Source organism: Callithrix jacchus, chromosome 5 (genome assembly GCF_049354715.1).
Source record: "Callithrix jacchus isolate 240 chromosome 5, calJac240_pri, whole genome shotgun sequence".
Taxonomy (NCBI): domain Eukaryota; kingdom Metazoa; phylum Chordata; class Mammalia; order Primates; family Cebidae; genus Callithrix; species Callithrix jacchus.
The window spans coordinates 46,145,073-46,165,528 of record NC_133506.1 but is presented as its reverse complement, the minus strand read 5'-3'; the positions used below and the strand labels follow the sequence as shown (position 1 = coordinate 46,165,528).

General features: G+C 52.9%; 1 protein-coding gene across 8 annotated transcripts in view; it reads left to right on the top strand.

Annotated features, from left to right (window-relative positions):
- Nucleotides 1–20,456, top strand: part of RIPOR3 (RIPOR family member 3) — a 101,676-nt gene that overhangs the window by 63,858 nt on the left and 17,362 nt on the right. For 7 of the 8 annotated variants that reach the window (XM_078371988.1, XM_054255453.2, XM_054255464.2 and 4 more), the window contains 10 exons: nucleotides 3,716–3,862; nucleotides 6,632–6,710; nucleotides 12,331–12,354; nucleotides 12,640–12,693; nucleotides 13,532–13,681; nucleotides 13,868–13,931; nucleotides 14,253–14,296; nucleotides 14,470–14,595; nucleotides 14,672–14,817; nucleotides 18,311–18,440. In XM_078371988.1, coding sequence (XP_078228114.1) covers nucleotides 3,716–3,862; nucleotides 6,632–6,710; nucleotides 12,331–12,354; nucleotides 12,640–12,693; nucleotides 13,532–13,681; nucleotides 13,868–13,931; nucleotides 14,253–14,296; nucleotides 14,470–14,595; nucleotides 14,672–14,817; nucleotides 18,311–18,440 — 964 coding nt within the window. The remainder of the gene's footprint in view (nucleotides 1–3,715; nucleotides 3,863–6,631; nucleotides 6,711–12,330; nucleotides 12,355–12,639; nucleotides 12,694–13,531; nucleotides 13,682–13,867; nucleotides 13,932–14,252; nucleotides 14,297–14,469; nucleotides 14,596–14,671; nucleotides 14,818–18,310; nucleotides 18,441–20,456) is intronic. The other variant, XM_054255461.2, reaches the window with a different exon arrangement.

The following is a 20,456-nucleotide window of genomic DNA, read 5'->3' as shown; positions in this document are numbered from 1 at the left end:
TGCCAGCCTGGAGATGGTAACCTTGTGAAGGGTCCAGTTCAAGAGGTGGGTGATGGGCCCTCAGGGAGGGTGAGGGGAGGGAGCACAGCCCCTCTAGGCTTTGGAAAACATCACTTGACATGAAATATATTCAAATGGCCAGGCTCAGTGGTTCACGCCTGCAATCCCAGCACTTTGGGAGGCTGAGGTAGGCAGATCACCTGAGGTCAGGAGTTTGAGACCAGGCCAGCCAACAAGGTGAAACCCTGCCTCTACTAAAAATGCAAAAGTTAGCCACGTGTGTTAGCACGTGCCTGTAATCCCAGCTACTCAGGAGGCTGAGGCGGGAGAATTGCTTGAACCTGGAAGGTGGAAGTTGCAGTGAGCTGAGATGGCGCCATTGCACTCCACCTGTGCGACAGAGAAAACTTCGTCTCAAAATAATAATAATACCTGTCTCATAGGGTAGTTGTGAAAGTTGAGATATTTCTATAAAGCCCTTCGCGTGCTCCTGGCGGTAGCAGGTGCCCACGGTTACCTACGGCCCACGGTTACCTACGGCCCACGTGTTCTCACTAAGCTCCCGGAGCCCTTGGTCTCGTGGTGTCAGCTGTTCAGCAACCCAGTAGCCCTGGCCTGAGCTCAGTTTCTCTGCTCTACAGAGACATTCATTGTAAAGGTGTGGGAAGCTGGACTTTCTCTGGGAGTTGCCCTTCTTCTCTCACACATTCTGGGTCCCCAAAGCTAGAGAGGCCCCATGTTCAGGCCCTCTGCAGCCTCCCATGCCTGCTTGGGTCAAACCTCACTCCTTGCTGTCCACCCCAGAGCACACCCGGTCCCCTCCCCACAGCTCCCTCTGATGCCACAGTTAGTTCTAAGAGTCGTTTCTGCCATGTCTCTTTTGTGAGAATGTTGTCAATATGTGCCTCTGTCTCTGGCTGGGAACACCCGGGCATGCACTCACTGTCCCAAGCTGCCTGCAGGGCCAGAATCTCTGTTCTCCAATCCCCTTGGCACGCTGTATTTCCCCCATTCAGCTGAGCTTAATATTTACCAAGCGCGTAATATATATGTATATTTTAAAGTTGAGACAGAGTCTCACACTGTTGTCCAGGCTGGAGAGCAGTGGTGTGATCTTAGCTCTCTGCAACTTCTGTCTCCCAGGTTCAAGTGTTTCTCCTGCCTCAGTCTCCTGAGGAGCTGGGACTACAGGCACCCGCCACCACACCCAGCTAATTTTTGTATTTTTAGTAGAGATGGGGTTTCACCATGTTGGCCAGGCTGGTCTTGAACTCCTGACCTTGTGATCCACCTGCCTTGGCCTCCCAAAGTGCTGGATTTGCAGGTGTGAGCCACCACACCTGGCTGCGCCTGATATTTTCGAAGCTGTGAACCAGGGGAAAGCTGCAGATAGAATGTGGTGATTCTAACAATAGCTCACTTGTAAAAGGTCTCCTTTCTGCCATATTTTGGGCCTGGTATCTAATAGAATTCTTACTACCACCCTCTGTATTATGTGGTCCCATTTTACCGGTGAAATGACAGAGGCTTGGATAGTGTGTTGTTGTAGAGGTGAAATTGCTTTGACAAGAGGACCCCCAAAATACAGGTGCTTGATTAAGATTGGTTATTCTTCCCTCTCTCCACAGTTCAGGTGGTCGAGGGCATATGTGTGGGGGGCTGGGTCTTCTTCACAGGACTGCTCAGGGCCTGTTCCTTCCCTCCTGTTGCTCAGCCAGCTTCTGGGTCAGGGGTTGGTGCCTGTGGTTGAAACTGCTTTCAGCATATCCTTGTTCCTGCCCCTGGGGAAAGAGGAGATGGAAGAGAAGGGCCAGTGGTCTCCTGTGAGAACTAATGCTGACCCAGGTCCGGTGGCTCACGCCTGTAATCCAGTACTTTGGGAGGCTGAGGCAGGTGGATTATTTGAGGTCAGGAGTTTGAGACCAGCCTGGCCAACATGGTGAAACCCCATCTCTACTAAAAATAGAAAAATTAGCCAGGTGTGGTGGTGCATGCCTTAATCCCAGCTACTACTTGGGAGGCTGAGGTAGGTTCAACCCCGCTTGAACCTGGGAGGTGGGGGTTGCAGTGAGCTGAGATTGTGCCATTGCACTCCAGGCTGGACGACAGTGAGACTCTGTCTAAAACAAAACAAAACGGATGCCAAAGTTAATTCTAAGAGTCATTTCTGCCATGTCGCTTTTGTGAGAATGTCATTGTTAAGTCATACCTGGTGTCAGGGCATCTGGCCAGTAAAGAGTGGACTTCAACACATGCGGGGTGAGCAAAGGCTGCATAGCCAGCCTGGTCCTCCAGCCTCGTGGGAATATGATGGGCTCCCAGAAGGGGCTTAGATGTCAAGGAAAACAGCTCTGTGCTGTGATGAGGGTGCCCTGGCCTCGTATCCTGTCATCAGTCTTGAGATGCTTCTTTGTCTGTAAAGGTTGAGGGACCCAGCCATCACTACTGAAAGGCAGTTCTTAGGATCATCCAGTCCACACTCCCAAATCCAGCTGGATAAGCAAAAAAGAGAGCCAGCTGGCTTGTGTAACTGCCAAGTCCATGGGCAGGTTCAGCTTTCGACATAGCTGGATCCAGGAACTCACTGGCATATAGATTTGGCCTGACTTCGTTTGCTCCTCTCTGTTTTGGCCCCAGTCTCCCTACATGGTGGCAAAAGGAGGAGGCTGGAAGTCCCAGGTGTCTGTTCCGCAGTTAGCAATGCCACGGGAAAAAACCCTTCTCCCTTCTGTGAATTCTGAACTCCTGGCTACAGGCCAGGCTTGTGTCCCATACTTCTCCTTGGCCCGGAGGAGCAGAATCTGTGGACTAATGCAGGCCTGGGATGTGGATTTGCTGGAGAATGTCCATGTGCACGTGTGCATGTTCAAATGTGTGCACGCTTGTTGACTGGTCAGGCTACCTTCCCCCCCAAACCACAAGTATAATAAAGCAGAGGTGGGGAGGTGCCCCAGAGGAAGATCGAGGTGCTACTACTCGAGGGAGGGGAATGGATGTTGGACAGGTAAAGCTAACAGATGCCAGGCAAAGTACAGGACTATGACTTGGCCTCCCACATGGCTTTGCCTGCACAGGCAGGGTGCTGATCAGAGAGCACTGGTGTTTAGGCTGCTTGATTGTATTTCTCGCTATAAGTTCATTTCTGACACCAGATTTTTATTACTGTTCTTTTAATCTTCAAATCCAGCCTCCTTATTATTTATTTTTATTTGTATTTTTTTTGAGACAGAGTCTCACTCTGATGCTCAGGTTGGTGTGCAGTGATGCAGGCTCGGCTCACTGCAATCTCTGCCTCCTGGGTTTAAGTGATTCTCGTGCCTCAGCCTTTGGAGTAGCTGGGATTACGGCACGTGCCACCATGCCTGGCTAATTTTTGTATTTTTGGTAGAAACAGCGTTTCGCCATGTTGGCAAGACTGGTCTTGAACCCCTGATCTCAGGTGATCCACCTGCCTCAGCCTTCCAAAGTGCTGGGATTTCAAGTGTTAGCCACCACACCTGGCCCAGGCTCCTTATCTCACAGATGAGAAAGCAGAGGCCAAGGGAAACTTCACACATTTCTGGAGACCACACTGCTTGGTGGTGATGGGGGTGGGACTGAGCCAGGTATCCTGACTCCCTATGGTTCTGCTCACTATTTCCAAAGTGCCTGCCCCTAGGGGGGGCTTTGTCAGGGCCCTGCTCTGACCTCTCTTCCCCTCCATCCCTTCTTACAGAAGGTCCATCAACAGGAATTCTGTGAGATTGCGAATGCCTGCAAAATCCTCTAAGATGTACAGCACGCTGCGGAAGGGGTCAGTCTGTGCGGATCCCAAGCCTCAGCAGGTGAAGAAGATCTTTGAAGCATTGAAAAGAGGCCTCAAGTAAGGCTGGGCTGTGTGTTGCCTCTAAGAAATGCATTCTCCTACCTCTCTCCTGTCTCTTCCTGCGGAAGTGTGGGTGGGTCTGTCTATAAGACGTGACAGGTTAAGTTTCTGGCCATTCATTTAGTCAACATGTAGGTCAGAGTGTGGCGTGTGCTCAGCCCGGTCCTTGGGTGCTGGGAACCTGGCAGTGACTAAGGCAGGAGGACTCTGCTCTTGTAGAGCGTGAAGTACAGAGGAGCAGATTTGATGGCATCAATAAGGAAGCAATACAGTCAAATCATCAATCGGTCATGGAACTTCGCCTGTGCTGAGTGCAGTGAAGAAAGGTAACGGGGAGGTGGTACGATGACGGCCTCGGCGGAGAGGATGATCCTGGTATGCACCGAGGAGGTACTACCAGTGTCTGACGCACAAACAGCCTGAGAAGCCGCTGCCATGCTCACTTCTGGGGGACAGGTGTTGTAGGCAGAAGCAACGGCACAGGCAAAGGCCCCGCAGTGGGAGCCTGCACCATGAGCTCACACATGCAAGAGGTCAGGGCAGTGGGTGTCCCAGCGAGGGACAGACTTGCTCAGAGAGCGACTGATGAGCTGGGCCGAGGCCCACCCAGGAAGAGTGAGTCACTCCACAAAATTTTTTTTTTTTTTTTTGAGATGCTCTGTCACCCAGGCTTCAGAGCAGTGGCACAATCTTGGGTCACTGCAACCTCCACCTTGGGGGTTCAAGCAATTCCCCTGTTTCAGCCTCCTAGCTGGGACCATGGGTGCACTCCACCACACCCAGCTGAAATTTTGTATTTTCAGTAGAGACAGGGTTTCACCATGTTGACCTCAAGTAATCTCCTTGCCTTGGCCTCCCAAAGTGCTGGGATTACAGGTGCAAGCCACTGAGCCCAGCCCACACATACTTACTGAGGCATATAGAGTGCCCGGCCAGGGGACAGAAGTAAACTAAACACAGGAAATCCCTACCCCTCCGAGGAGCTGACTCCTAGTGGGGGAGAGACACATGATACAATACAGAACAGAAAGTACAGAGAATGTCTGATGGTGGTAAGGGCTACAGTGGAAAACAGCCATGGTAAGCAGGCGGAGGCAGGGAGGATTCATTTTAAATTGGGTGGTTGGAAGGAAGGCCTTGTTAAGAAGGTGACACTGGAGCACATGCCTGAAGGGGTGAAGGAGTGAGCCATGCAGATAATGGCAAAAGAACATTCCAGGCCAGAGTAGCCACACATGCAAAGGCCCTGGGGTACAGCAAGGAGGCCATCGTGGCTAGAGCCAAAGGAAAAAGGATGAGGTCACAGGGCGATGGGGACCAGATGACAGGGGCCTTTGTGGGCTAAAGAGTGGTTTCTGGAGTGATTTTTTGCCCAGATACAGTGGTACTTAGACCCTAAATGCTCTCCTACCTGCATCTCTTTTTATAGACAGGGCAGCCCAAAGAGGAACCAGAGTCAATTAAAAGTTTAAACCACCTTAGAATGAAACGGTTTTCAAAATATACATCCTTGGCTGGGTGCAGTGGCTCACCCTGTAATCCCAGGACTTTGGGAGGCTGAGGCAGGTGGATTCCTTGAGCCTAGGAGTTCGAGACCAGCATGGCAACATGGCAAAACCCTGTCTCCACAAAAAATACATAAAATTAGCTGGGCATTGTTGCATGCACCTGTGGTCCCAGCTACTCGGGAGTCTGAAATGAGAGGATTGCCTGAGCCTGGAGGTGGAGGCTGCAGTGAGCTGTGATTGTGCAGAGTGGGGGCTGGGTGTGCATGGAGGGGAGAGGCGTGTTTCCGAAGGGAGCTTCTGTGTCCTTTAAGGACCACATGTTTGAGACTTGTCTGGGGCCAAGGCACCCGCTTCTTCCCAGAGAGCTTGACGCCTCAGTGAGTAGCAGCCTGGCAGAAGCTCTCACTTCCACATTTGAGGTGATGTCAGTGTAGCCCAGAGAGGGTGAGTGACCTTCCTGGGGTGACTCAGCAAATCTAGCAAGATGGGACTCCTGCCCTGGCCCTCAAATCTAGACCCTTGACTGTGAGGGAAGTGTGCCATGCTGACCTTCCCATGAGCTGGAACCCAGCTTGGGAGGAGTATAACATGGAGGTGAAGATTTTGGGTTCTGAGGCCACTGTGTGCTTTCAAACCTGGGTTCAGCCTCTTTGCTGTGTGACCAGGGCTGGGGTACTCTACCTTCAAGGGTTGGTTTGTCCATCTCTAAAATACGTATACCAGGTTGGGCATGGTAGCTCACGCCTGTAATCCCAGCACTCTGGGAAGCTGAGGCAGACAGATCACCTTAGATCAAGGAGTTTGAGACCAGGCTGGCCAACATGGTGAAACTCTGTCTCTACTAAAAATATAAAAATCAGCCAGGTTTGGTGGCACACACCTGTAGTCCCAGCTGCTCAAGAGGCTGAGACACAAGAATCATTTGAACTTGGGAGGTACAGGTTGCAGTGAGCTGTGACTATACCACTGCACTCCAGACTGGGAGAGAGTGGGACCTTGTTTCAAAAGAAAAATAAATAAAATGCATATAACAAGAGTAGGACCTACTTGTGGGCCCAGTGGGGGAATTAACTGGGGACCTCCCTGTAAACCATTTGTTGTGGTACTGGGCACACAGCCTCCAGTGTGAGGGCGTGGGGCTTCCTGGCTGCCTCTGAGCCCCGTATCTGCTCTCCACACAAGGACACTGTCCATCTGGCCTGTTTCCTTTCCCTTTCTTGTTCCTCTTCCGTTGGAAACTTCCTCACCCTCCTTGCAGGGAGCATCTGTGTGTGCAGCAGGCTGAGCTGGACCACCTGTCTGGATGCCACAAGGACACCAGGAGGAATTCGAGGCTGGTGAGACCCCTCTCTTCCCCCAGCCTATGTCATGGTGTGAATCTGTCTGGGAACTAGAGGTTTACGGAGTAGCCTCTTTATGTTGCGCTGAGTTAATTTCACTTTGACGCAGACAGCAGTTCACACCTTTGAGGCCCGCGTTGCACTCTTAGTTCTAGAAGTTGCGCTAAGGTGGGCAGTGTATAGAGGTGCGTTTGTTTTATGTGGTCCTGCTTTATAGACCTCGGCCATCAGGTGATCTGGACGCGGGATGGCTTCTGTGATGCCAGGAAAGTGGGTCAGGTGTTGAATCTTGGGTATGTCGCAGTGGCCTCTGCTGCTGTCCTTGATGAAGCCTGCGTGTTTCTCCAATGTCCAGCTGACAGGCAGCGTTTCCTGCCATCATCAGGACAGTGTCTTTTTTGTATGTTTGTTTTTTGAGACAGGATTTCCCTTTATCGCCCAGGCTGCAGTGCAGTGGCACAATCTCGGCTCACTGCAACCTCCGTCTCCCGGGTTCAAGCAATCCTCTCATCTCGGCCTCCCAAGTAACTGAGACTACAGGCTTGCACCAGCATGCACAGCTAATTTTTAAATTTTTTGTAGATATGAGGTCCCATCATGTTGCCAAGGCTGGTCTTGAGCTCCTGTGCTCCAGCAATCCTCCCTCGTCGGCCTCCCAAAGTGCTGGGATTACAGGTGTGAGGCACTGCGCTGGCCAAGGCAGTGTCTCTGATGCTGACCCTGGGCCCTCTGTTGCCTAAAGCTCACCTGCTCTTGTTTTTGCTTCTCCCTTAGCAGAGACAGACTTAGCAAAACGCACACACACTTGCAAATAGCATGCCCCATTAAACTATTTTTATGTGGTTTACGGAGTCTCGCTCTGTCGCCCAGGTTCAACTGCAGTGGCACAATCTCGGTTCACTACAACCTCTGCCTCCTGTGTTCAAGCGATTTTCCTGCCTCAGCCTGAGTGGCTGGGATTATAGGCACGCTTCACCACACCTGGCTAATTTTTGTATTTTTAGTAGAGACAGGGTTTCGCCATGTTGGCTAGTGATGGTCTCCATCTACTGACCTCGTGATCTGCCCACCTTGGCCTCCCAAAGTGTTGGGATGACAGGCGTGAGCCACTGAGCCCAGCATTGTTTTTTTTGGTTTTGTTTTTGAGATGAAGTCTTGCTCTGTTGCCCAGGCTGGAGTGCAGTGGCATGATATTGGCTCACTGCAACCTCCACCTCTCAGGTTCAAGCGATTCTGCTGCCTCAGCCTCCTGAGTAGCTGGGATTACAGGCACATGCCACCATGCCCAGCTGTGTGGTTTTTGTTTGTTTGTTTGTTTTGCATTTTTAGTAGGGACAGGGTTTCACCAGGTTGACCAGGCTGCTCTCAAACTCCTGACCTCAAGTGATCCGCCTGCCTCAGCCTCCCAAAGTGCTGGGATTACAGGCATGAGCCACTGTGCCTGGCCTCTCATTAAATTTGATTTTCAGACACATTACAAATTTGTTTAGTATTAGTGTATCCCATGTAATCTTTGGGACATACGCTAAAATAATTGTTCCTTGTTTACTGAAAATTTTAATTAGGTGTCCTGTATTTTATCTGGTGATACTGAGACTTCCATCTTTCCGGTGGGAAGATCTTCCTTTCATCTGGGAAATCTCTCCACTGCTGTCTTGTGAAAACCCCGCGTGTCCTTAATGAATTAGATTTGGAAACAAAAACAAGGAGGCCTTGCCGCTGTGGGATCCTCCTCCCAGCCAGGGTTTCCCAGAATCCCTCCTCCAAAGCACCAACATGCAGAGCAGGCCACCAGCTTGACTGAGGACCTGGGAAAGTGAGGAGGGGAGATGAATTTTCTACCAAAATAGCATCCAGCGGCCCAGCACGGTGGCTCACGCCTGTAATCTCAGCACTTTGGGAAGTTGAGGCAAGTGGATCACTTGAGATCAGGAGTTTGAGACCAGCCTGGCCAACATGGTGAAACCCCATTTGTACAAAAAATACAAAAATTAACCGGGCATAATGGTGTGCGCCTGTAGTCCAGCTACTCGGGAGGCTGAGGCAGGAGAATAGCTTGAACTCAGGAGGCAGAGGTTGCAGTGAGGTGAGATCACACCCCCACGGCACTCCAGCCTAGGCAGTAGAGCCAGGCTCTGAATGAATGAAAGAAAGAAAGAAAGAAAAAGAAGCAAGCTGTCATCTCTGTATCCTGGCTCCAGCAGAGAAGGCCTCAAGACCGGCAGGGTGGGAGAGGCAGGGGCCCAGCCTGCGTGTGCCAGGGACTTGGGGAGTGAAAGGCCTGCCAAGCTTAGCATGCCTCGCCTTTGGGTGGTTGGTTGGTGACCAGCAGCAGATGGTGGGAGGGAGGAGGTGCTGCCAAGATCTCACCCAGCTCTGGCACCTGCCCCTCTTCTCACACAGGTGCAAGTCTCACCCCGTGGAGTTCCCTTCCCATTCTTTGTTCTCGAGAAGTAACTCCAAAGTAGGCAAGCGTAAAATATGTGTATGTTTTAGCTGCTCCCATGTTATAGATGGGCACACTGAGGCCAGGGCAAGGCGTGCAGAGCCACGCAGCGGGGTGCCTATGTCGGGTCCTGTCCCCATGACCTGTTGCTTCTTATTTAAACATGTTGGTTTTTGAGACATTGCTGGGTAGTCAGTGTTCTTTTCAAAGGCTTGGGATCTTCCCTTTTTGTCTTTTTTTTTCTTTTTCCTCGGGATGGAGTCTCTCACTCTGTCACCCAGGCTGGAGCACAGTAGTGCCATCTCCTTTCACTGCAACCTCCACCTCCCAGGTTCAGGTGATTCTCCTGCCTCAACCTTCTGAGTAGCTGGGATTACCGACACATACAATCATGCCAGGATAATTTTTGTATTTTTTATTTAGTAGAGAGGGGGTTTCACCATGTTGGCCAGGCTAGTCTCAAACTCCTGACCTCAGGTAATCCACTCACCTCAGCCTCCCAAAATGCTAGGTTATAGGTGTGAGCCACTGTGCCTGGCCTATTTCTTAATTTTTAAATGGAGTTTTAATTGTTTCTTAATTTAAAAAATATTTTATTTATTCTTCAAGACACAGGTCTTACTCTGTCACCCAGGCTGAAGTGCAGTGGTGCGATCACAGCTCACTGTAACCTTGAACTCCTGGGCTCAAGCAGTCCTCCTACCTCAGCCTCTAGAGTAGCCGGGACTACAGGTGTGTTCCACCAGGCCTGGCTAATTTTTAAATTTTTGTAGAGATGGGGTCTTGCTGTGTTGCCCAGGCTGGTCTTGAACTCCTGGGCTCAAATGATCCTCCTGCCTTGTCCTCCCAAATCACTGCTAGGATTACAGGTGTGAGCCACATCACCTGGCTTAAATGGAGTTTTTATTTCATTATCGCACATGTAAAATTCCACATATATTCATACATGGGACTTTTTGGAGTTGAATCCTTCTTTCTTGATTGACGCCCTCCTCCACTCAATCTGTGTCCCACCCTGTTTAACCCTTGAGAATGATCTTGTATTGATCTTTCCATAGTTTTCTCTTGTATTGATCTTTCCATAGTTTTCTCTCTGGTCACATAATCACGTAAATGCATTTAGCAGTTTTGAGTTAATGGTTGTCTTACAAAAACGAAATCTCGGCTGGGCTCAGTGGCTTGAGCCTGTAATCTCAGCACTTTGGGAGGCTGAGGCAGGTGGATCGTGAGGTCAGGAGATCAATACCATCCTGGCTAACATGGTGAAACCCCATCTCTACTAAAAATATAAAAATTAGCCAGGCATGGTGGCATGTGCCTGCAATCCCAGCTACTAGGGAGGCTGAGGCAGGAGAATTGCTTGAACCCGGGAGGTGGAGGTTGCAGTGAGCCAAGAATGAACCACTGCACTCCAGCCTGGGCGACAAGAGTGAAACTCCATCTCAAAAAAAAAAAAAAATAGATGGCGTTTCACCATGTTGGCCAGGCTGGTTTTGAGCCCGCCTCGGCGTCCCAAAGTGCTGGGATTACAGGCGTGAGCCACCGCACCCAGCCAGAAATCTCAATTGACATGCTCTCCTACACCTTCCTTTCTCTCCCTGTTGGATGTCCACGGTAACCCTCCAGGCTCAGATAGAGTGACTTTCATTTCTACTGCCATTAACAGCCAGGGGAGATTCGATTGCTATATTTTAAATTTAGAGTCACTTAAAAAACAAATGTTTTTTTAAACATTTATGTTTGTTAAACATTTGTTTAAAAAAAATGTTTCTTGGCCACACTCGTCCATTTACATACTGCCTATGGCTGCTTCCACGCTATGGTGGCAGAGGGGCTTAGTTAGGACAGAACTTCGACCCCACAGGCAGGTGCAGCAGTTCACATGTCTTAGGCCCACTTCCCACTCTTTCTTGGTTCTAGAAATAACTTTAAGGTAGGCAAATGAGTGTATGTTTTACTTTTTTTTTTCTTTTTTGAGATGGAGTCTCACCTGTTGCCCAGGCTGGAGTGCAGTGGTGCAATCTTGGCTCACTCCACCTCTCAGGTTCAAGCGATTCTCCTGCCTCAAGCCTCCCGAGTAGCTGGGATTACAGGCACACGCCACCATGCCCAGCTAATTTACGTATTTTCAGTAGAGATGGGGTTTCGCCATGTTGGCCAGGCTGGTCTCAAACTTCTGACATCAAGTGATCTGACCACCTCAGCCTCACGAAGTGTTGGATTACAGGGGTGAGCCACTGTGCCTGGCCAGAATGGTCCTACTTTTTTTTTTTTTTTTTGAGAGGAAGTCTCACTCTTGTTGCCCAGGCTGGAGTGCAATGGCACCACCTCGACTCACTGCAAACTCCGCCTCCTGGGTTCAAGCAATCCCTCTGCCTCAGCCTCCCGAGTAGCTGGGATTATAGGCACCTGTCATCATCCCTGGCTAATTTTTTGTATTTTTAGTGGAGATGGGTTTCACCATATTGGCCAGGCTGGTCTCAAACCTCTGATGTAAGGTGATCCACCCACCTCAGCCTCCCAAAGTGCTGGGATTACAGGCATGAGTCACCATGCCGGCTAGAATGGTCCTGGTTTATAGATCTTGGCATGGGTGCCCTGGAATGCCAAGCCTCAAATATTTACTGTCTGCCTTTTAGAAAGCCGTGGAAAGGTTTGCCTGCCCTGATGACGTATTATTTGTCTTGGTTGTATACTGGCCCCTGGAATGGATGGACTGAACTGAAGAATTCGCCATGAAGGCTTGAACTTGTGTGCCATCTGTTCCATCCCCCTCACGTTCTTTTGGTCATGGGTGAAGCCATCCCTTTAATCCCAGTGGTTCCCATTTTGTCAAACACCTACTGTGTCCTTTTTTTCTCCTTCTCCTACCCTGCTTTACATATGAGGAAATGGAGGCCCAAAGAGGTTGAATGTCTTGCCTGGGACACACAGCTGGGAAGTAGAAGAGCCAGACCTAGAACCGCCTCATCCAGCGTGCATGTGTTTAATCACTGCCGTCCTTGGCATGGCCAGCCGCCTGCCGTTGGCAGAGGAAGGAGCAGGGGTGGCTGCAGGCATAGCTTCTTGTCCTCTGACCAAGCTCAGGTGCCGCCAGGATAGAGCCTCATAGGCCTTGGAGGAGTATCTGGGACTCTGACACTTTCTTCCACCCTCCTTTCTCCCCCACAGGCTTTCTATTACGACCTGGACAAGGTGAGTCTGCATATGATGAGTGAGGTGGGCTAGGACCGGCTGAATGAGAATGTGTCTCATTGCATCTTCCTGGCTGCCCCACGGGCAGAATCCCTGGGTTTCCTCCCCATTTTAGGAATGGGAAGGCGGAGGCTCTGCGATGAGCCTTCCTGGGGGATGGTGAGGGGCTGGCCTGGCACTAAGCCCCTTTCTCTGCCTTAGGACCTGCAGGAGGGTGGCAGGGCAGGCGGGGCTGGTGGGGTACCCAGGCGACTTTGCAAACATCTTCCCTTTTCCTGGGAGAAGCAAACGCGCTGTGTGGAAAGGCACATTCGGAAGATGGAGTTTCACATCAGCAAGGTCAGCCGGCTCGTGGGTGTTGCAGGGTGTGGGGCGGGGCAGTGCCAGCTTGCTGCCTCAGCTAGGTTAGCAGGAGCTAGGCAGGCACCCTCGGAGCAGGGGTCAGGGCCTCTGGGTGTGGGGAACTGCAGGAGGCTAAGGATGAGCAAGGGCCTCGAGCCAGTTGAAGGACGACGGGCTCAGCCCTGAGGTGGGAGTTGTTGGGAGGCTCAGCCCTGAGGACCCCATGGGCTCTTTCTTCAGTTTTTGGAGAAAGACCTCATGTTCAATCTTAGATATCTGGAAGGTTGAATCCTCCCAGCCCATTGCACAGATGGAAAAGCAGAGGTCCAGAGATAAACATGGGTTTGCCCAAGGTCGTATAGCAGATCCCTTAAGCTTTAGAGTCTGCAGACGGTTTCACAATCCTGCTTTACTCCCCACACTGCCCAGTGGGTGTAGGCAGTCATGAGTCACCTCCCCTGTTCCACGATTGAAAACCCAGGCAGAGGAGGGGAAGGGACAGATTTGCTTTTCCCTTTTACTCATTTTTGCTGTGCACACTGTGTGACAGTTGCTGCCAGGGGCTGGGTATGCAGCAGGTGAGGTGGGGTGGCAGGTGAATCGGGGCAGTCAGAGGAGATAAGTGGGTCCCTGCCTCTGGGGGTTCACGTTCTACCGGGGCCAGCAGGGAGTGCTTTGAGCGGGATTGGGCAGTTGGTGACTGCCGCTATGGGTTGGGGTGGGGTAGGGGGGTGCTTAGCTCAGGGACGCCCTCTCCCAGGGGGAGAAGTAGACAGGCAGGTGTAGGGCTGCCCCTCGGTGTGGGCAGCGCCACCAGCCCGTGTGCCTGGCACAGGTGGAGGAGCTGTATGAGGACTACTGCATCCAGTGCCGCCTGCGCGACGGTGCCTCCAGCATGCAGCAGGCCTTCACCAGGTGCCCCCCAAGCCGCGCGGCCCGAGAAAGCCTGCAGGAGCTGGGCCGCAGCCTGCTCGAGTGCACTGAGGTAGGCCGGGCCAAGCTGGGGTGGCCAGTGGGGGCAGCCAGGGCTGGGCCAGCGGGGGTTGGGGGAGGTGCCCTTGGCCCCGAGGAGGCGTCTCTGTCTGCGGCCTCTGTCTGGCTGCAGGGACAGTGAGAGGCCCCTGCGGCCTTGCCCTAGGCAGCCACCTGAGTCACCTCTGGGGCTTTGCAGGACATGTGGCTCATCGAGGGGGCCCTGGAGGTTCACCTGGGCCAGTTCCACATCAGGATGAAAGGTGATAGGGCTGAAGGGGGTGGGCGGAGGCCTTCCTGGAGGCCCTGAGGCTTCTGCTGAGGGGGGAGCTCACCGGAATCCCAGGGGTCTGAGCTAGGCCGTGACTTTTGCATCCATGTGACATGTGACCTCTAGCAAGTCCCACCCCTCTCTGAGCCTGGTGTGAGGGCCCAGCACCCTCCTGTCCATCATCCATCATGACAGTGCCTCCCTGCCCCCTGAACCTGAAAACCTACACTTGGGGGACCCCCAGAGAGGACCTGTGGTCCCGGGTCAGGGACAGTGGAAGGCAGAAGGGAGACTGGCCGTATCTGTGTTCCAGGCTTGGTGGGCTACGCACGCCTCTGTCCCGGAGACCAGTATGAGGTATGGCCACCCTCTGGGGTCAATCCTCAGGGCTCCCTACCAGGTCTTTGGGAGACTGGAGCTGCTGGGAACCAGGGTTGCAGCTGGGGCACTGTCTGGCAGGGAGGGCCCTGGGCAGGCATTGAGGGGACACCCTCCAGGGCTCACACAGCCCCTCTCGGGCTGGTTCACAGGTGCTCCTGCGTCTGGGCCGCCAGCGCTGGAAGCTCAAGGGTCGGATCGAGTCGGATGACAGCCAGATCTGGGACGAAGAGGAGAAGACCTTCATCCCCACGCTGCACGAGAACCTGGACATCAAGGTGAGATGGGGCCGGGGGTGGGGCTGAGGTGCCTGGGTGCTCGGCTCAGACACTACCCTCCAGCCTCCACCCCCAGGTGATGGAGCTGCGGGGCCTGGGCTCGTTGGCTGTGGGCGCAGTGACGTGTGACATCGCCGACTTCTTCACGATGTGGCCACAGGTCATCGTGGTAGACATCACGGAGCTGGGCACCATCAAGCTGCAGCTGGAGGTGCAGTGGAAGTGAGTCCTGCCTGGCCCCGGGGGAGGGTGGAGGCCTGGCTGGCTAACCCTGGTGGCCTGGCCACACTTTAGCCCTGGGTTCCTGTACCAGTCTCCACCAAGGGTGTCCCTGCCCTCACGGGTCCTCATCTGTCCCTCAGTCAGCTGGAGGCCTGGACTTTCTCTGCAGCCCCCGCCTGCCTTTCCAGCTTTGCTTCCATTCTTGCTTCGGAACCCCTGGATATTAAAGCCCCAGGGACTCAGATTGGGGGGACACTTTCTGGGGCCTCCTGGACTCGGCTCCTCGGAGGAGGCTCACCTGTCCAGGAAGGCCCTCCTTGCTGCTCCCACCCCCTCATTCCTGGCCTACCCTGGCTGCCTCCAGGCCCAGGGCTGAGCAGTCACCTGCATCCCCATCTCAGCCACAGACATGAGGCCCATGTCCGTGAGCACAGCCCGTGTCGCATGCCCATGAGCATGGTGGGCTCTGGGGCTCTTTGTTCCAGGAAGCCTGGCATCTCCAGGGCATCCCCTTCTTACTCCCCGGCCCAGGAGCAGCAGAAGGGAGGGCCGAGGTGCCTCCTTGGTTCTCTGCTTGCCCTGGCCATTCGGGGCTCTCCTCTCCCTAGGGCGGGCACATGAGTGGGGTCACAGAGCTGCTGCCCTCTCCCCTGTGAGCTGGGAGAATCTGGGTGAGTGACCACCTGCAACCTCACGATCCTCACCTGCCTGGTAGGGCTGAGAATACCTCTTACCCGGGGGGGCCCTGACGCATACAGGGTGGTGGGCAGCTCAGTGCCATCCAAGACTACGACCTAGAAGGCCTGCGGGTCTGCAGATGCTCCGGGCAGAGAAGAAGGCATTTGCAGATTCTCTGAGCTGTAGGCTTTCTGGCTTAGCCAGAAGCCCTACAAGCCAGGCCTTTGTGCAGATAAGAGCAGGTTTCTTCGAGGCAGGAGGGTCTACAGGGACCTACCTGCTCCGAGTGCAGGGCTGGGCGCGGGCTGGGGTGAGCATCACAGGCCAGGCTGCACACCGCTCACCTCGGCACTCCCACACGCTCGCCTGGATTCCCACCCCTCCCTGTGCATGTCCCCACAGGGGTTCTTCTGTAAGGGCACCCCTTTTACAGACAAGGGGTCTGAACCAAGTGTCCCCTGTTCATCGGCTGAGCTTCTCAAAGGAGCCTCTAATTGGGGGTGTCCAGTTATTGGCAGAGGGTCTTGACAATGAGTTGTCCGGGTCCTTGGCGTTTTGAACAAAGACCTGAACAAAATGTACAAAAGGAGCAGAGAAAGGAAATGGGAATGAAGCACAGGGCTCCGTTAAAGCGAGAGAGCAGGCTGGACGCGGTGGCTCGCACCTGTGATCCCAGCACTTTGGGCCAGTGGGGGGCAGATCACCTGAGGTCAGGAGTTCAAGACCAGCCTGGCGAACAAGGTGACCTTGTCTCTACTAAAAACACAAAAGTTAGCCAGGCTTGGTGGCGTAGGCCTGTAGTTGCTGCTGCTCTGGAGGCTGAGGCAGGAGAATCCCTTGAACCTGGGAGTAGGAGGCTGCAGGGAGCCCAGACGGTGCTGCTGCACTCCAGCCTGGGCGACAAAGTGAAACTATCTCCAAAAAAAAAGGGAAGCACTCGGCAGGGTGGGATGGGCCCGAGCATGCGGCTCAAGGACCTCATCACCAAGGTTCCTGGGCTTGAAGTACTCTGTTTAAGGTTTCTGTGGGCTACCCCTTATCTGGATGCAGGATTTGGTCTGGGGTTAAAGGCTGAGGTGAGTGGTACCCTGTGCAGATAGAGGGGTGGTCCCTGCTTGGCCAGCAGCCAACCCTAGGTACCCTCCCTTTCCATTTGAGCGGAGGCGGAGGCGGGAGGGCTGTAGGGAGGTCGCCTTGGATCCTTTGCTACTCAGTGTGGGAAGACGGGGTTTTTCCTTTTGGTTAACTTTAGGAAGGTTGTATTAATTGGCCTTAGATTCCCTGTCCCTTCACACCTTGATTCAGCATGAATTGGCCTGGGGTTCCCTGCCTCCAGACCCTACACTCCTGCCTCAGTCACTGTCCGTCGCCATCTGGCTAAGGGCCCCCAGGGTGGTCGGAATCTGAGAAAGGTTTCTTTTTTTCTTCCTTTTTTTTTTTTTTTTCTTGAAACAGAGCCTTGCTCTGTTGCCTAGACTGGAGTACAATGGTACAATCTTGGCTCACTGCAACCTCCACCTCCAGGGTTCTAGCGATTCTCCTACCTCAGCCTCCCGAGTAGCTGGATTACAGGCACCCACTACCATACCCAGCTAATTTTTTTGTTTTTTTAGTAGAGATGGAGTTTCACCATGTTGGACAGGCTGGTCTCGAACTCCTGACTTTAGGCCATCCAAAGTGCTAGGATTATAGGCCTGAGCCACCATGCCTGGCCTTGAGAAAGGTTCCTAAAGGGGTTAAAGCCATGTGACCTAGAGTTCTAGGCTGCCCCTGTGATCACGGCAAGGCCCTGGCCCTCCCCAGGCCTCCATTTCCTGTTTTGTTTTGTTTTGAGATAGTGTCGCTCCATTGTCCAGACTGGAGAGCAGTGGCATGATCTCGGCTCACTGCAGCCTCCGCCTCCCATGCTCAAGTGCTCCTCCCCCCCTACCTCCTGAGTAGCCGGGACTACAATCCTGCGTCAGTCGCCACGCCTGGCTAATGCATTTATTTTTTGTAGAGATGGGGGTTTTGCTGGGTTATCCAGGCTGGTCTCGAACTCCTGAGCTCAAGTCTTCCGCCCGCCTTGGCCTCCCGAAGTGTTGGGATTACAGGTGTGAGCCACAGCACCTAGCCCATTTCCTCTTAAATCTGTTAAACACAGTGATGGCTGAAGAGTAAGCATCACTCTTAGTGATCTTTAAGGCTTTGGGGTCAGATAAATCTGTGTGTGAATTCAGTTCTGTCTCACGTGGTTATGACATTGGCCTGAGCAAGTCTCTCATCTCTCAGAGCCTTCCTTTCCTCCCCGTAAGTCATTTTCCAGGCCACAGAGGGTTGTCATGTGGGTGGAAATAAGGATTCGTGTAAAGAGTTTAGTAGAGGCCAGGCTCAGTGCCTTACGGCCTGTAGTCCCAGCACTTTGGGAGGCTGAGGCAGGAGGATTGCTTGAGCCCAGGAGTTCGAGACCAGCCTGGGCAATATGGTGAGACCCTGTCTTTACAAAAAATAAAATAAAAAATTAATCGAGCATGGCAGTGCATGCCTGTGGTCACAGCTACATGGGAGGCTGAGGCAGGAGGATCACTTGAACCCAGGAGTTCAAGGATGCAGTGAGCTGTGATGGCACCATTGCACTCCAGCATGGGCAACACAACGAGACCCTGTCTCAGAAAAGAAAAAAGGTTTAGAGCAGAGCTCCTTGCATCCCATCCACACTGTTGTATTGTAAGATGAAGACAGTCAACCTGTGTAGCCTAAGAGACCCCGGGGCCATCTGGGCCGGAAATGGCCTCTGGGCGCTGATGGCATCCTGGCCTTCTGTTTTGTCCTCCAGCCCATTTGATACTGAGAGCTTCGTGGTGTCACCCAGCCCCACAGGAAAGTTTTCTATGGGCAGCAGGAAGGGCTCCTTGTACAACTGGACACCCCCGAGCACCCCCAGCTTCCGGGAGAGATACTACCTGGTGAGTGAGCCTTCTCTGGGACAGGGCTGCTGTGGTCACCCTGGGATGGGGGCAGCACGCGGGGGGCTGGGCTGGGCAGTCTGGCCCTCTCAGATGTAGCAGGCCTCAGCCCAGCACCCGTTTGGGGTGATCTGGGTGTTTTCCTATGTGCTGTCTTCCTCTGGCAGCCTCCATCCCGGCCTGGGTGCTGGCTGTGGCTGGTTCTTCAGGACATCTTCGACGGGCTCTCAGGATGGTCCTACCACCCCGGCCGTGGCCTTGGCCTTATCCTATCCCTTTAAACCTAATATGTTTCCAGTAGTATTACTTGACAGAGTGCCCAGTAAGACATCTCTTTCTCATCATCTTCGTGGATCAGGGTCCCCTCCTTAGTGCCAACTCCTGTCATCAGGGTCCTTCATATTCTTGCAAAGATAACAATGCCATCTGCCAGCAAGTGTACCAGCCTCTTTGGTTTTTTTTTTTTTTTTTTTTGAGACAGAGTCTTGCTCTCTCCCCCAGGCTGGAGTACACTGGCATGATCTTGGCTCACTGCAACTTCTGTCTCCTGGGTTCAAGCAATTCTCCTGCCTCAGCCTCTCTAGTAGCTGGGATTATAGGCATGTGCCACCACGCCTGGCTAATTTTTATATTTTTAGTAGAGATGGGGTTTTACCATGTTGGTGAAGCTGGTCTGAAACTCCTGATCTCAGGTGATCTGCCCACCTAGGCCTCCCAAAGTGCTGGGATTACAGGCGTGAGCCACCATGCCCCGCCTTTTTTTTTTTTTTGAGATGGAGTTTCGCTTTTGTTGCCCAGGCTGGGCAATGGCATGATCTCAGCTCACTGCAACGTCCACCTCCTGGGTTCAAGCGATTCTCCTGCCTCAGCCTCCCGAGTAGCTGGGATTACAGGCAGATGCCACCATGCCCAGCTCTCTCTAGACTTCAACTTCTGTATAGAGAAGTGAGCGTAGCAGTACTGCCCTTACGAGATTGTTGTAAGAGTTAACTGAGTTATGAACATCAACCATTATCATTGTTCCAGCCGATGAGAGGCAAGTAAGGGTTCGTGTCTGTGCACCCAGATTCACACTGTGGCACCGTACTTGCCATCCATGTGGCAACCCCTGAGGACCTTTCCGAGGTTAGGGCAGTGCCACCCCCATGGGGTGTGGAGAGGGTAATGACATAGGATGTGAAGGCCCTGGAGTGGGGCCAGCAGCCTCAGAATGCTTAATGACAGCTGCTGCTGTTTCTATGGTGACAAGCACTGCATATGTGTCAGGCCCTTCATTCATTCATTCACTTCACTCATTCAAAACTAGGCTGGGCGCGGTGGCTCACACCTATAATCCCAGCACTTTGGGAGGCCGAGGTGGGCGGATCACCTGAGGTCAGGAGTTCGAGACCAGCCTGGTCAACATGGTGAAACCCCATCTCTACAAAAATACAAAAATTAGCCAGGCATGGTGGCATCTGCCTGTAATCCCAGGTACTCTGGAGGCTGAAGCAAGAGAATTGCTTGAACCCAGGAGGCTGAGAATGCAGAGAGCTGAGATAGTGCCACTGCACTCCAGCCTGGACAACAGAGCGAGACTGTTTCAAAACAAACAAAAAAAATGAAACTATATGTCCCACTGTGCTCCAGGCCAGGCAAAGACTGTGTCCTCACGGAGCTGAAATTCTGCAGGAGAAAGAGATGATAATCAAGATCAGATAAGTGCACTGCCAGCCTGAGGGGCGTAAGGACTGTGGGGGACAGCGGGAAGGGGCCATTTAAAAAAGGGTGTCAGCCAGGTGCAGTGGCTCATGCCTGTAATCCCAGCATTTTGGGAGGCCAAGGCAGGTGGATCACGAGCTCAGGAGATGGAGACCATCCTGGCCAACATGATGAAACTCCGTCTCTACGAAAATACAAAAAATTAGCCAGGGGTGGTGGCGCGCACCTGTCGTCCCAGCTACTGGGGAGGCTGAGGCAGGGGAATGGCTTGAACCCGGGTGGTAGAGGTTCAGTGACAGTGAGCTGAGATCGTGC